The 16,444-nt window shown below is 39.4% G+C and overlaps 1 protein-coding gene across 1 annotated transcript; it reads left to right on the forward strand.

Annotated features, from left to right (window-relative positions):
• Positions 1-11,137: 11,137 nt before the first annotated feature.
• Positions 11,138-16,073, forward strand: LOC139720560 (sphingomyelin synthase-related protein 1-like). The gene is made up of 5 exons (XM_071631912.1): positions 11,138-11,164; positions 11,678-12,310; positions 13,379-13,496; positions 14,183-14,333; positions 15,697-16,073. Exons 2-5 carry the CDS (start codon positions 11,706-11,708, stop codon positions 16,071-16,073), a joined length of 1,251 nt encoding a protein of 416 aa, XP_071488013.1. The 5' UTR covers positions 11,138-11,164; positions 11,678-11,705.
• Positions 16,074-16,444: the final 371 nt, after the last annotated feature.

Here is a 16,444-nt window from a genome sequence, read left to right on the forward strand (position 1 = left end):
ACAAACAAACAAAATGGATAAATATGGATTTGGACGGATAGGACCCCTAGGATATAAAATTCTGAGATATGGCTATTTCCTAAATATTACATCCATACTATTAGCTGGTTAGGGATGAATTGAAAGTGACAGAAAGGCTGACAGGAAAGAAATACATCCAATACAAATAAGGTAATTAAATGAGACTCTGAAATGAAAATTAAATTGTATCATCCAATCGTATGACAATGGAAAAAAAAAAGGCCCATAGAAGTTGTGTATAATGTTGATTGAATTCGAACGTTCAAAGTGCAAAGTTGTGTTGCTATAAATGAAATTAAAACTGGTATTTGGCACGAATTTGAACGTCTCAGGGCCGGCGCAGTGTTTTCAAAAGTGGGTAATTGAATGTGTGTGCGAACGTGCTGTCCTTGTCATATTTTCCCGGTACACGTGGTTCAGTGAACAATGTCCGGACACTAGCATTGGTATTCTATTTTTTTTTCCCAACCGGTGTATCTCAAAATAATTACATGTATATTGTTAAAGAATAGTATATTATTTGCTCATTATTTATCTAGCGATCCACGTCCGACAAGCTCTGCTTTTTAGTGGATCACTATTTTCCGTAATCGAATTTATTTTCCGCTCGCCCACGCAGTATTCATACAGTGTTTTTCCTAATTATTGTACATATATTATGTTGTTCTATAATTTGTCTCGTATATGTATTACATGAATCTTTTGCAAACGTTTGAACAATATTATTTCATCGCATTTATACTTTGTACTATGTTTTTTATTTTCGATGATTGGAAATAAACTATGATTGAATTGAATTGAATTGAAATTGAAAATTCAAAAGTGTGGTGGCCCACTTCCGGGTTTCATGAGCTAACAAGCAAAAAAAAAAAAAAAAAAAATAGGTCCTCAGCTCATCTCTCCCCGTCCACTTCCGGGTTTCTTCAGCTGACAAGCAAAAAAAAAAAAAAAAAAAAAAGGTCCTCAGCTCATTCTCTCCCCTCCCATTTCCGGGTGTTATACTTCAAGATCTCTATCTATTTCTATTTTAGTGCCGTACTTCCGGGTTGAAAAAAGTGTGGGGGCCCAAAGTGATGACACCTTATGTATTCCTTTGTATTGTGCACAAAAAGGGGGGGGGGGGGGGGGCGAGCCCCCACGGCCCCCACGGCTGCGCCGGCCCTGTGTCTATCCAGCCTGCGCGAAATCGAATGCCAACTTTGAGTAGTTAAATTGAATGAATTTCTCTCTAAATTGAATGAAATAAAATCTAAAAGGAATGACATGAAATGAAATTGACTACTCAAAGAATTAAAATGAACCGTGAGTGGAGAGCAGTGACCAAATCGTTTGAATTTGAGCGCCTTTTGATTAATTAGAATGTAGATCTGATGAAATTGGGCGGGAAAACCTATACTGTTATAGTAATAATTGTGCTCTCTATAAATTTCAAATTTGGTCACTGACACTTATGAAAAGAAAACTATGGGAAACCATTTATCGACATTGAAACAAAAAATATTGGTCGTTTATATAAGATGTAAATCAGAATCTTCTGACTAATTCCTTACGTGACGTCACATAATATAGATAGATCTATTTCCATATGGAATACACATTATGAATATCCCTTACTTGAGGCAGAATGCGTGAAGACTTCGGGATTTGTAGTAAGTCGTCGGTAGAGGGCGTGACAAGCATACACACTCTTAATATACGGCACTGACACACTCCAGAGCCTTCTTCCAGAGCCCTCGGGCTCTGTCATGCACATGTGCATGGATGGAAGAATGAATGAATGAATGAATGAACGAACGAATGGATTGATGAATGAATGAACGAATGCGTGTATAATTCATCTTTCTAGTTCTAAAATACAAATATAAAATACAAATCACTTGATTTATAGAAACGTGCAACAATTAGTAAATGGGAATAACTAACAATAGCATAATTTATGCTTACCAACGTCAGTACCATTGATGGCTATTTTTCCATAAATAGATCAGAAGCTGATTTAATTACCTGTCAACATTTTATACCACAAACAAAGTAGAATTAAATGTTCAGCATTATCAAACTATAATAGCTAGCTCAGGAAATACATCTCGAAATGAGGTCTCTTATACTTCACTTGGCAAATTCCAAATTATCGGATCTGTGCAACTATGATAGTGTATGACAGTACTGTTGCCATATTATTTGATTAGCTTTTGACAAAGTTTTTTTTTTTTTTTAGTTTCCCCCCTCCCCCTTCTCTGATAACTATTCTGTAGATCAACCGAAACCACCGGAAAGTTATGGTTTCCCAGTGGATATAGGATAGAAAAAGAAACTAATAATTTTCTTGAGAAGCATAGTCATGTGTTCCGTGGCCCATGTATATTGCATTTATTTCTGGAGTAGTTTGGTAAGTAATAGGAAATAGGAAACCTTTGTAACTTTCCTTTTTGCGATGAATAAGATCTTACTCGATGTTGTTGCTGTTCAGAATGGTGCTGTCATTCAATTTAATTCTTTAACCCCAAGACTTGTTTTTGTTTGCTCGTTTGTTTGTTTGTTTGTTTGTTTGTTTGTTTGTTTTGTGTGTGTTTGTTCGTTGTTTTTAATCGGGAAGGGGGTAGGCCTATTTCAGAGAGTTTATGGCGTTTTCATTCGTGTCGTGTTCCAAGATGAAATCTTATGTTATTTTTATTGTTGTTTTGGGTTTTGTATGTATAAAGGCGTTTATCATTCCGAGAAAGAATACTGTATTAATTTACGCCACGTCTTAAATGTCTTTTTCTCAAAAATTGGGTGTTTTAACTTTGATTCCTAAAGAAGATAAAGATAAGTATTATTTGAAAAATTGGCGACCAATTTCTTTGTTGAATGTAGTTTATAAATTAGCATCGGGATGTATTGCGAATCGAATTAAGAAGGTTTTGTCTTTTGTGATAAGTGAAAATCAGAAAGGGTTTTTATCAGGTAGATTTATTGGAGAGAATATTCGCCGTTTATATGATTTGATTTTATATACAGATGTCAAAGATATTCCAGCATCATTATTATTGATTGATTTTGAAAAAGCTTCCGATTCAATCTCTCATGAGTTTATAACAAAAGTGATGTCATTTTTCAATTTCGGTCCCTAATAATTTCTTGGATAAATACTTTATATGCTGATGCTTTTTCGTCTGCTCAGATTAATGGTTTTTTTTTTTTACTGAGAGATTTAAGATAGAAAGAGGTTGCGGGCAAGGCGACCCTCTTTCTCCATATATATTTTTGTTGTGCTGTGAAATATTAAATTTGATGATTTCTGGACCTAATTCATTTGAAGGGATAAAAATAGATGATATGTTTCATAGAATAGTTCAATATGCGGATGATACACTGTTGACATTAAATGGTACAGAGAAGGATTTATTTATAGCAATGAATATTGTAGATAGATTTGCAAATATATCTGGTTTAAAAATCAATGAAAATAAAACAAAAGTAATATGGATAGGGAAATGTAAGAATAAAGAAGATAGAATGTTGCCTGAAAGGAATTTTCATTGGGTGTATGAAGGAGGTTTTAAGTATCTGGGTATACATTTTTTTTGTTGATTTAGAGAGAACTGTTCAGTATAATTATTATGAAAAAATGGAAGTGATTAGGAAACAAATGAACTCTTGGCGTAAGAGAATTGTAGTTATTAAGTCACTGTTGTTATCAAAATTGAATTATTTGTTTTTGTCTTTGCCAAGTCCTAAAGGTAATTTTTTGAATGAGATAAATGATATGTTTTATAGTTTTATATGGGAAAGAAAGCCGGATAAAATAAACAGAATTCAAATGTGTCAGACATATGCACAAGGTGGAGTGAAAATGATAAATATTTACACACAGGTTACAGCACTGAAAATATCATGGATTAGGCGATTGTTATTTACAACGGATAAATGGTCAGAAAAATTATTGAGTATATTTTTACCCCGGACCCATCAATCAGATATGAGTCTCGGAAATGATTTTTTTCTTTGAACAAGCCTCACATACGTGTAATCCCTTTTGGAAAGAAGTATTCACAGCTTACGGCGAATTACTTTCGGTTTATTGTAATAATTTTCAGTGTCAACCTTTGTGGAAAAATAATAAGATTACTATAGGAAATGCGTCGGTTTTTAAACGAAAGTGGTATCAAAAAGGAATTCGTTTTGTTAATGATTTGTTAGATGAAGAAGGAAATGTATTATCATTTACTGCCTTTAAGAGGAAATATGATGTTGACGTTAATTTTTTAGATTATTTTGGAATATGTCATGCGGTTAAAAAAGCAGGTTGTGATAGAAATATGAATAACATGGAAAAGTTTTGTCAACCAATCATACCTGATATTTTACAATTGGTTATAAAACATTCTAAAGGATGTTCACATATTTATGCTGTTTTGTTAAAGAATAGAAATAATATATATCAATGTAAAGGATTTTTAAAATGGCGACAACTGATACAACTTGAAGAAAAGAAATGGCAATCTTTTTCGTTGGCCCCGTTTAAGAGCACGGAAGATGTTAATTTACGATGGTTTCAGTTTAAAATAGTTAATAGAATTTTATATACAAATAAGATGTTGAATAGAATTGGATTGGTTGAAAGAAGTGAATGTTCATTCTGTAATGTGTATGTTGAGACTTTAATACATTTTTTAGTGAGTGTCAATATGTTGATAGATTGTGGGTTGAAGTAAGAGAATGGATTAATATTAACACGGGGTTAGAAATAACATTTACGACGGAAAATAAATTATTTGGTTTTGGGGGTATTAACAATTCGGCATTGAATTGTATTACCATGATTGTGAGATATGAAATTTATGTTTGTAAAATAAGAAACATAATACCTCGTTTTGATTTATGTAAATATAGTATGTAAGGGAATATTATGTACTTGATATTTGTATGTCCTTTATCTCCTTCACTTTCTCTTCCTTCCGCGCCTAGAGCACTCTGCAGAGTGGTTTTGGCGCTATATAAATCATATCAATTATTATTATTATTATTATTATTATTATTATCATTATTATATTATGATAAAGAGAAATTTATCGCAAGAAATAATCATAAGTTGCAAGTGTTTCAGAAAAAATGGTGTCTTTTTAGACACCTTTTTTCTTGATGTATATTGTATTGAATTCGAAAAAAAAGTATGATGTTATTTGAAATATGTTGTAATATGTGTATAGATGAAAGAGAATAATAAATATCCCAGTGAGGGGGGGGGGGGGGGGGGGGGAATTTACGCCACGTCTTGAAATCTGTCCTTTGATCAAGGCGGCACTATATTATGCTAAGATCTTCGGCTTCGCAACGCTCAACAACGAGGAGAAAGAGACTGGTTTATGACTGTTCTTCTTTTCTCTCTCTCTCTCTCTATTTCTTTCTCCCATTTAGAATTTGTTGTTTCTATTGTTATTACTGTTGTGGAGTGCCCACTGATGATCTCTATACATGGGCGTCACCAGGGGGGGGGGGGTGCGTTGGGTGCGAACGCACCCCCCTTCAGATCCTTAAAAAAAAAAAAAAAATCAGTCTGCGAGCGACCTCAACGCCGAACGCTAAATAATTATTCTTTTCTTTTTTTTTTCATATTTTGGCCCAGAGACAAAAAAAAAAAAAAAAAAAAAAAAAAAAATCGTCGGCAAAAACAATTCGCACCCCTGGTTCTGGCAGCACTGATTTTATACATATACTAGTATTCTACAGTGTTTGCTATTTATCGACCGTACTGTACATCCGTACGATACGGAGCACTTATACACGTTTGCATGTACGTGTGCTACTTACAAGTATGTAGGGTCTATGTACGTTACTTCTGACCAATCCATATTGCCAGCCCAAGAGCGAGCCTTAGCCTCATAAAAAAAAAAAAAAAAAAAATGGAAAAAAAAATGGAGGGGCAAGCATATCATTTTGCCCCCCCCCCCCCCTTTCCATAAATCCAGAGACGGGAAGATTTTCTTATCTTTTTTTTTTTTTTTTTTTGGACAGAAAAACAAAAAGTTACCACCATAAAAATATTGGAGGGGCAAGCATATTTTAATTCCCCCCGCCCATAATTGATTATTCCCGAAATGAGAAGATTTTCTTGCTTTTGAAAGAAAACAATAATGTTGCCCCCATAGAAATATTGGAAGGCAAGCGCACCATTTGCCCCACCCCACATAATCATAATTCCCGCGATGAAAAGATTTTCTTGCTTTTTTGTTAGAATTCAAGAAATCTGTCCAATTATTTCACCCAAAAGCAGTGGCGTAACTACGGAGGGGGGGGGGGGGTGCGCCCCCTCCCAATCCGCTGCTAAAAAAAAAGACTTACCGAAATAGTAATTCAAGTGTTAGTAAACTGCTTTTGAATGAAAGGGTGATCAAGAAATAAGATATTTTTTCTATGATTTCTTTTAACCATAATTAAATAGGTATATAGTGTGAAACATTCTTCAAAATTAAAGCCCGGACTCGACAGAAGATTGTGATTCAGCGTGATTCCTGGTTGGCATTCTGCATATAAGCAGGATGTGCGCAGTATACTCAGTACATCCGAACGAAGAGTCGCTACAATGTTGCGCAATGTGATGTAGAATGTACACCTTTGTACCTTACGCTTCGTTATATCAAAGCTAGATCATTGATTTTGCAGTGTTGCTTTACATATCTAGTCTATATAAAAATGTCTTGCATTGCCAATAAAAAGACTTGACCTGGGCTAATTCCTAACTTTTCCATGTATATAATACACACACACAAACAAACACGCACAATTAGTTTAGGGGATGCTCTAAAGTGCAGATTTTGGACATCCTTCCCCCGCTTGGTCACTTCGACGCCCCCTCGCTGGTCATACCTCCCCCAGTCATGAACATAAACCCACATCCTTGACTACCAGTGGCGGATCCAGGGGGAGGGGCGCACTGGGCGCCCCCCCCCCCCTTTTAATTTCCAAAGCGAAAAAAAAAAAAATAATACAGCTTCAAACGGCAGTTTTTGGACAGTATAAATGTCAAAATTTTCAAGCTCGCTCACTCCGCTCGCTCGCATTTAGTCGTAATGCCATTTTCCTGAAGTTGCTGCCAGTAATTGCCGGCAGTTGCATCTGGTGCGCCCCCCTAATTTCCAAAGCGAAAAAATATAGCTACAATCGGCAGTTTGGGGACTGTGAGAATGCCAAAATTTTCAAGCTCGCTCGCTCCGCTCGTTCGCATTTAAATTCTCTTGATATTGCTGCCAGTAATTGCCAGCAGTTGCGCCAGGTAGGCCTACGCCCCCTTAATTTCGAAAGCAAAAAAAAAGCTATAGCTTCAAATGGCAGTTTTTGGACTGTAAAATGTCAAAATTTTCAAGCTCGCTCGCATTTAATCTTTATGCCATTCTTCTGATGTTACTACATGTACCATAGTCAGCAGTTGCGCCCGGTGCGCCCCCCCCTTAATTTCCAAAGCGAAAAAAATATAGCTACAAACGGCAGTTTTTCTTACTGTAAAAAATGTCAAAATTTCAAGCTCGCTCTCTTCGCACGCATTTAATCATTAGGCAATTCACCTGATGTTGCTGCCAGTAATCGCCTGCAGTTGCGCCCGGTGCGCCCCCCCCCCCCTTAATTTCCAAAGAAAAAAAATATGGCTACAAACGGCAGTTTTTGGACTGTAAAAATCGAATGTCAAAATTTTCAAACTCGCTCGCTCCTGATGTTGCTGCCAGTAATTACCGGCAGTTGCGCCCGTTGCTCCCCCACCCCTCCTTTATTTCCAAAGCGAAAAAATATGGCACCAAATGGCAGTTTTGGGACTGTAAAATGTCAAAATTTCAAAGCTCGCTCTCTTCGCTTGCTCGCATTTAATTATTATGCCAATCACCTCATGTTGCTGCCAGTAATTGTGAGCAGTTGCGCCCGGTGCGCCCCCCCCCCCTTCATTTACAAAGCAAACAAATATGGCTATACAAACGGCAGTTTTTGGACTGTAAAATGTCAAAATTTTCAAGCTCGCTCGCTCCGCTCGCTCGCATGTAGTCGTTATGCCATTCTCCTGATATCGCCAGTAATTTGTTGTATCACACCGTCATTCCATAATCTATTTATAGGGGGTACAACCCCCTCCGGCACTTCCACACCCTCCCCCCACCCTTGCTCGCTCCCTCGCATACTAACACCCCCCCCCCCTTCCCCAAGATGAAATCCTAGCTATACGCCGGTGCCCTTTCCCCGCTTGGTTTCCCTCAAAAAACAGTAAAAGTCTAGGGATTGAGAGCTTCCTATATTCCAAATGTCTGTCCAAAAAATCTCGTAAACATTTAGTGTCAAAACGCACCCCCCTTGAAAAAAAGCTGGTGACGCCCCTGCTATACCCGAGAGGCACAATATCATAGAGTGTAGGATCTTCGTTTTCAGTAGAGGCGATGAGACTGAGCGCCTTGCTTTAAGGCTACATAAGTCAGCTGATTGGTGTCGCCCGACACATACGCTGTGTAGGTAGGGAAGCACTTTGTCATTAAATTTACATTTTAAAGAATTATGTCACGTAACAATCGTTTGTTGATGACTTTATTTTTGTTATTGATCATATGTGTAGAGAGATAAATGGTTTGATGTGGCGTTCTGGTGATACCGCGTCGCTCGCTACTCGAGTGATGATGGTAGTGTTAATTTTGTTTTTGTTGCCTAATAGCCCCACTCATACAAAAATGTGCAAGTGTATACACAGACCCGGCTGTCGTACGTAGGGCATAGGGTGGTACATCCAATTACCGGACGCTTTTTTTCGTGGCTTTGAATTCCGTACTCAGAGGATGAAATTTCGGCTAAAAATAACATCACTTATTCACAGACTCCTGGAAATTACGAATTCAGCCAACTAATGTCAATTGTTCACTCCAGTTTTTAGAAAATATGCTTCAAACATAACCCTCTCAAAAAGTTGTCTTTTTGCGCGGTGCAAAATCGCATTCACGATTTACCGGACACGATTTTCGCAATGAAATAATCGACATCTTTCGCACCTAATCCTTGCGCCAGAATCACAATTTATCCCACAAATCACCGTACACATTCTCACCGAGCGGATGACAAAGAAAACATCGGCAAATGAGGCTCAAATTTCGTATTTTACGGTAAAATGTCTGTCTTGAACATTTCGAACAGTTCACGCAATAAAACCTTGTGAGAAAATCGACAACTGGTTAGACTCTACTTCTAGTTTACGTGCTTTGTCTATGGGAGCTGCACGCGCGGGTGATGAGTTGCGGGCCCCTTAGCGCACAACTATTCCGCATCGTTCGCGTTTGAGGACGATAGCTACAAATTTCCGGTATCGATCAGTGAACTTTTGGTTCTATTGGAATCTTCAGCATTTTTCCTGTATGTGAGTGGGATTTCATAGAATTTCAGTCGTGAAATGAGGTTCAAACATGCATAAATATTAACTATGACGAGGTGCAGGTCATTCAACTATAAATTTGAGGTAAAATGTGAATTTTTTTCGTGTTTTTACATTTTTATGTGGCGTTTTTTTGCGATTTCGGTCCACACAAAGTTCTGTGAGGTTAATCTACGAAGTCTCGCGCGTACAGAATGTCATTAGTACCAAGTATACAAAAATGTGCGTGTCCGGTAATACCATGGTGTCCTGTGACACCATGCTTGCCCCTACGTACCAAACCTGGCCGGGCGCGCGCTTGACCGAAAGATCGGTCTGTATCTGTCCGTCGGGGAATGTTCCGCGGAGACTGCGTCTGGCTTCACGGTTCCCCTCCGGTTCCCCTCTACGGTAGACAGCGTTAATGGCAAAATATAAATGAGTCCTCCTGGACAGACGGATCTTTCTGTCTAGGCGCGCGTGTGCTGTGCTTGACGTCCGACACTGCACTGGTAGGGCTATTTTTAGAAGCTAACGTATAATTTCGTGTAAATTAATAGTAAAATTATACTAGAGGATCTATGCACATGTTCCATTATAATCATAAATTGGCTAGTCTACAGACGTACAGTATTCGTGCAGATCTTAGGCATGTTAGGCAGGTCTTGGATTGGTACATCCCGATGGGTTGTTTAATGTTGGAACGGCATTGACTTCTTCTACTTTGCTTGAATTCCTCCAGTCAGGAGAACTGCTAAAGTTGCTGAGTTCTCTAAAATGTGAGGTCATGAATGAATAGTCACAAGGTCACAGGATAACAACAGGATAACAATAATGGTACTACACGGCTGTACGTTTGGTGTGTATGTCGAAACGTAGAAGGTTTTGGGGTGTAGCCAGGGCAGAGACAGAGTGTCTGCTAATAAGTATCTATCCCTGCGTTCACATTGGTACCCGCGATGTGGGGACAGCCACACGAGATCTTATCTTTTTTACGACTGACCGTTCACATTGGTATCTCATCTGTCCCCGAGCTGTGGGGGCATTTTGGGGCTTGGAGTGAGCTCTGCCACTTGAATCCAGGCATTGCGCTTGTGCACATTTGATGACCACAGCTGGATGCTATCAATTGCGCCCCAAGGTCACTCTCCCCTCCAAATCTTGTCCCCGTACCCGACTTGCTTCGCGGGCACGAGGGGACAAGTCCCAGTGAGCGTTCACATTATGGTTTTGGAGGAGAAAGTCCCGTGGCATGGGACTTTCCCCGCGTCGCGGGGAACAATGTGAACACGGAGTATAAGATAGAATCCTGTGTACTCTGTTTACCAAGCCAAGCTGACCAGAAAACGGAGCTAGCCATGCCGATGTGGATATCTCAGATTCAACTGAACTAATAATCGCACCAAAATCACAGAATGTGCTACTACTAACTTAATAGCTTATTTCCAATCACTCACTTAGATTTGAATCAAATCAGTCACTGGGAAGCATCAATATCGCCGTCGACTTTCATGTCATCACTCAGAACAACTTGCTCTTCGCAAGTGATGGCCAATGCTGACCGGCTCAATCTGAAACTTAAGTTAATAGCTGTCTAAAATTATGCGACAACTCTTTCAGGTAAACATCAATGCACGATATGATTTACATAGGTCTGGGCTGTGGCAAGTTGAATTAAGTCAGATGACAAATGCAGTTCCTGGATCTAACAAGACTACACTCCTACAGACTGATAGACAGACAGACAGACAGACAGAGAGACAGAGACAGACAGATAGACGGAGAAGAGTGAGTTGTTTTGAGGAATGACATGAAACTGAAAGTTGACGTCAGTATTGATGCAGATGACAAAATAGTCCTTGGGTATAAACAAATTCTCATTGTGACCTCTGTGTTGATATCATATTTATATATTGTAGTATGGAATAAGGCAATGTAGATCTGGCATCCCAACAGGGTTGTATTTTTAAACAGCTTCATGCAATCTGTCATAATCAGCATATTAATTTTGGGCATCTGCAGAAGGACAACGGCAATTATTTCAATAACTAAACCTTGGGCTTATGGCAAGAAAAGGATATTCACTTCAATGTGTTTTTACAATGTTGAGAGGCATCATAATTGCAATTTACTGAGTGTTGGAAGACAAGCTATAAATATCTAGATATTAAGTTGTACTGCAATAAGAAAAGTGTTACACATTTGTGTCCACTGCAAACTGATCTTCATGGCTGTTGGAAACTCTTAATTTCCCATTTTGTGTTTTTTTTCATTGTTTTTCATTGCTGCGTGACATGGCAGAGGTGTCAAACACTGAGGGTTTGCCAACATGGACGTGGAAACCTGGTCATGTCAGGACGTTGCCAAGTGGCTGGCCAAAAACGGCATGGGTCACTACAGCAAGGAGCTTTGCAGCAGGCACAAGGTCGACGGCCAGGTTCTACTCTCGCTCACTGAGGCAGACTTACGCAACCCTCCCCTTTCCATGGCAGTCCTGGGTGACCTAAAGCGGCTTGCAGCGCTCATCAACAAGCTGAGAGAGCAGAGCGGTTCTGACGGCCATGGTCACGATCACGCCCTGTCCAATGGCTATGTGCACATGACATCCACCACCGCGGGAGACGGCCGCAAACAGTCAGACTATGCACTAGAAGGCTGGATGGATTCCCCAAGAAATCATCTAGCCCCAAAGCTGGAACCGGAGTATGTGAAGACATTCCTCAGCTTCGTCTACGTGTTTGCCGTCTTCCTGTTCACAGCATTCGTGATGACGATAGTCCACGATCGGGTGCCTGACATGGAGCGCTATCCTCCGCTCCCCGACATTGTCTTGGACAGCATACCATACATACCGTGGGCATTTAAAGCATGTGAGCTATGTGGTGTCATTCTTGGAATTTTTCTATCTCTGATTCTCATTCTTCATAAACATAGGTGAGTCTAATTAAACATTTTCAGTTTTTTTTTATCCTCTACCTACTCTCTCCTTCTCAAAGCCCTTCAGATCCGTCCATCCATCACTTTTCTTTTTATTTGATTGTTATGTATGTCATGAAATGTTATCATATTATTGAGTTATAATGATTATTATGACAGCTTTGATGGTTGCTTTATTGAAGGTGAAGTGGGAATTTCAAGTACAAACATGGAAGTGTAAATGAACTGTCATCTTCTAATGACCTTGTACATATGAAAGCATGTCTTAAACACTTTGAAGGTGACATAAACAAAAGTTTAAGCTGTTTGCAAACTTGAAAGCAACCTTAGGTTGTGATTGCTCCCCCCCCCCACACACACACACACAAAGGAAAAGAAAGGGAAAAGAGGAAAACATATACTGTAAACGTCAATATTTTCGCGCGATTAATTTTTCGCGCTGAGCGGCTCGAAAACGTATTCGCGGGTTCTTAAATTCGCGCTCCGCAGCAGGTTACTTTACTGTAGTACACATTCACTGCTTTCATCCAAAGCCTCTGCTACATAGCTTGCTATGCCAGCGTACGACAAGCGACGTAGCGAGCGGCTCGACTGCGAGTACAAGCACTCAAATACGTAGTACAGCTGTGACTCTAGTACCGTAGTCACGGGGGACTGTAGCATCGATGCGTGGGGTGCACACATGCATGCTACAGTACACAGCAATCTAGGGTATCGTCTCTTCGCACAGTACTAGTAGCGTAAACATGCCTGTACATTGTACTACGTAGCAGTATCATCGATGAAGCGCACACAATTCATCCCGTTCAAAATGTGCGTAGAAAATTGTGAAGATATATTCGCGCGTTTTTGAATTCGCGCTAGCCGAGCGTAGCGCGAAATCCGCGAAAATTAATGTACCGCGAAAATTTCCACGTTTACAGTATATGGATGCACTAGAGCAGATATGTATACTTCCTCTAATATGAAATGAGGGTACATTTTTGTCAAGGTCTGATGATACCAATACACTGATATAATGCTATATTTTCACAAATTTGTACGTATGTTCGATCTCTTTGATAGGAGCATTATATCCAGGCGTATCTTTGCCATAACTGGGACAGTCTTTCTCCTACGCTGTGTGACAATGTTTGTTACATCGCTCTCCGTGCCTGGAACTCACCTGCAGTGTGCTGGAAAGGTGAGAAGACTTCCTTTCTTTGGTCCAGTTTCTCATTGGTGGTCCTCATTAAATCATGTACACCTGTGGGACAGACTGCTGTGATGCAGTTTTTCTACTAATTATTTGTGATAATTGTTATATTCTTTTTTTTCACTCCTGTTCACAAGTCATGGATTTTACTCTTTTGCAGCTGTTCAATTGCAACTGTAATGACAACATTTTGCTACATCGAAGTATGCCCTTTGATACAAGGTTTCTTCTCTGTTGAATTATAATCACAATGAGGACTTAATATGTTGCATACTAATTGAAGTTAACCTTTTATATAGTTTTTAGAAGTAATGTTCATCAATAAAACATTGTTTGAAATTAAAATCTTTAGGTTTATGCTCTTAAGTGTTTCTACCACCAAGCATCTCATTTCTAAGTTTGAGTGCACTTTTCCATTTCTCTTATACCAAAATTTGAAATTCTGTAGGTGCACTTGATTTAGGTGTTTGATATAACTAAATCGACGTAGAAGTCATATAAAGTTACAAATGCATGAGCACTTTATAAACATCATTCCAGGAGACTACTCTCATCAAGTCTTTCACCTGTAAAATGACACATATTTAATTTGTATTTTGTATTATCATCTGTTTTCTACAGTACCAAGTTGCCATTTGATATTATACCTTTCTTTTACCTGTTCTGTCCCTAAGGTGTATGGCAGTACATGGGACAAGCTGTTGAGAGCAATAGAAATCTGGTCTGGTCTGGGGATGAGTCTAACTGGCGTACACACGTGTGGCGATTACATGTTCAGCGGTCACACCAGTTGCATCACGCTGGCCAACTTTTTCATTACGGAATGTAAGGAATGTTTGACAAAGTCCCAAAGTTCAATTGCATTTAGTCATATTCTGTAAGTTTGATTGTGGTGTTTGCTTGGATAAGTTTGCATGTGGAGTCATGTTATTATTATTATTTTTTTTTTTTTGGAGGGGGGGGGGGGGGTAATAATCTCAAATCCTTAACCTCTTAAGAAAAAGCAATATCATAGCTTTATAGCAATGATATCCTAGTCTGCATGGCCATAGTTTTTGGAGCCAGATACAGGGAAAGCCCATTAAAATGAAATTAATGGGATTTCATCTCATTATAATTCGTACCTTTTTAAAAAAATACTAAAAAGGAGACCAGCAAAATACAGTAACTAGAAAATCGGGACTGCTGAATCTACCTTGTTAGAAACGGTGCCGCGTTGTAAGTGAGGTCTTTATAACAGGGTTTCCTCAAGAGTTAGCCACCGGTGGCCTGCCAGTACAATTGTATATATCTCTGTGTGCTCAGTAGAGTAGAGGTATAATATGTGCAGTGTGCATATTGAATGCTGAGTTGTTTCTTGCACTAGCGTGTTAAAGATCTATGAAGTCGAGAGGTCTCAATGAGAGACAATGTGCTAAAAGAGTGATGGGATCAGAGGTGATGGAGACTTTTTTTTTGTAAGTTAGAAGAGTATAGGAGAAGAAAGACAGACAAAGATGCATTTGATGGAAGCATGTCAGTAAAATAATGAATATCTGGTATCATTCTAAAATTTCTTTTGCTCATTTCCTTAGGACTTTGGAAGCTGGAATCACTAATCCATCATTCTTCAATCCCAGTTTGTAGATTAACTTGTTGAAGAGAAGGCTTCCTGGTTTAAGTTACCTCTCCCCCCCCCACCCCCGAAAAAGTTAAATGATTAACAGCAAAACATTTCAAGAATAATCTAATGATCAGACATTATTTGGACGCCCCCCCCCCCCCCCCCCCCCAATGACTGACTCTTATATATACGCCATATGTTTAGCGAGTCTATATTTTGCAACTCGGGACTTCCCGACAATTTCGTGAGTGGTTAAATTTGTGATTGTGGAGTACTGTACTGAACAGAGAAATGTATACATGTGTGTCACATTCATATCGGGATCAGAGTCGTTATTTTCATGTGTCTTTAATTTCGTGGATAGCGCCTGACTCGCGAGATTGAAGAAGATAAAAACGTTGTGAAATATTTGGCGTATACAATAAATGACATGCTTGAAGGGGGAGAGCACAGTGTGGATTCAAGTAATGTAATTAAGTAGTATAAAGAAATCAATTAAGAATATAGGAAATCGGTGAGATCTGAATTAGACAAAGTTTGTCTCATGTAATCATCTTCAACTACCCCATCCCTCCCTGTCTCCAGACTCTCCCAGGCGATACTACATCTTGCACACGGCTTCCTGGGTCCTCAACCTCTTTGGCATCTTCTTCATCCTGGCCGCCCACGAGCACTACTCCATCGACGTGTTTGTGGCCTTCTACATCACCTCGCGTCTCTTCCTCTACTACCACTCCCTGGCCAACAACCGCGCCCTGCAGCAGGAGGACCGGCGGGTGCGGGTGTGGTTCCCCATGTTCTCCTTCTTCGAGGAGAACGTTCACGGCATCGTGCCCAACGAGTATGAGTGGCCCGCCCCGCTGGTCTGGCTGGCCCGTGGGGGCAGGTGGGACTACCAGTATGCAAGCAGGGGTCCTCATCAGCAGGGGAGCAGGAGGAGGGCTCGAAAGGCCAAACTATAATGGCCCGAATCATCCACAGAGAGAGAGAGAGAGAGAATGGTGATGTGATGAGTGTGGCAGTGATCAGCTAATGATTGGATTATTTTGTAATTGTCACCTGAGATTTGTATGCTTGAAAATGTGCAGAATATGAATTAGATATACATGTAGGTGAAGTTTCGCTCTGCCGTCGTGCAATTTATATATAAGAGGGAAGGGCTGTGCCTTTTCAGTTTAAGTATCATTGTTTTATTTTTTCTTTTTGAATGAGTAAAGATGATGTTGGAGTTTTATTGGCTATGCACTCTGAAGAAATAATAAATATTCTTTTATCATAGACTTTAAAAATCTATATAGACTAATCAATAGATCTTTTAAAAGTACTTGTGGCT

The sequence above is a fragment of the Diadema antillarum genome, unplaced genomic scaffold (genome assembly GCF_040938485.1).
Source record: "Diadema antillarum isolate AM-2024a unplaced genomic scaffold, OU_Dant_1.0 scf00000129, whole genome shotgun sequence".
Lineage (NCBI taxonomy): Eukaryota > Metazoa > Echinodermata > Echinoidea > Diadematoida > Diadematidae > Diadema > Diadema antillarum.

What these genes read in the sequence shown, in the direction of transcription:
- LOC139720560 (XM_071631912.1), top strand. Translation starts at nt 11,706, where the DNA reads ATGGACGTGGAAACCTGGTCATGTCAGGACGTTGCCAAGTGGCTGGCC. An exon ending in CTCATTCTTCATAAACATAG is followed by an intron (nt 12,311 to 13,378) that starts GTGAGTCTAATT and finishes TCTCTTTGATAG; the next exon opens with GAGCATTATATCCAGGCGTA. An exon ending in CAACTTTTTCATTACGGAAT is followed by an intron (nt 14,334 to 15,696) that starts GTAAGGAATGTT and finishes CCCTGTCTCCAG; the next exon opens with ACTCTCCCAGGCGATACTAC.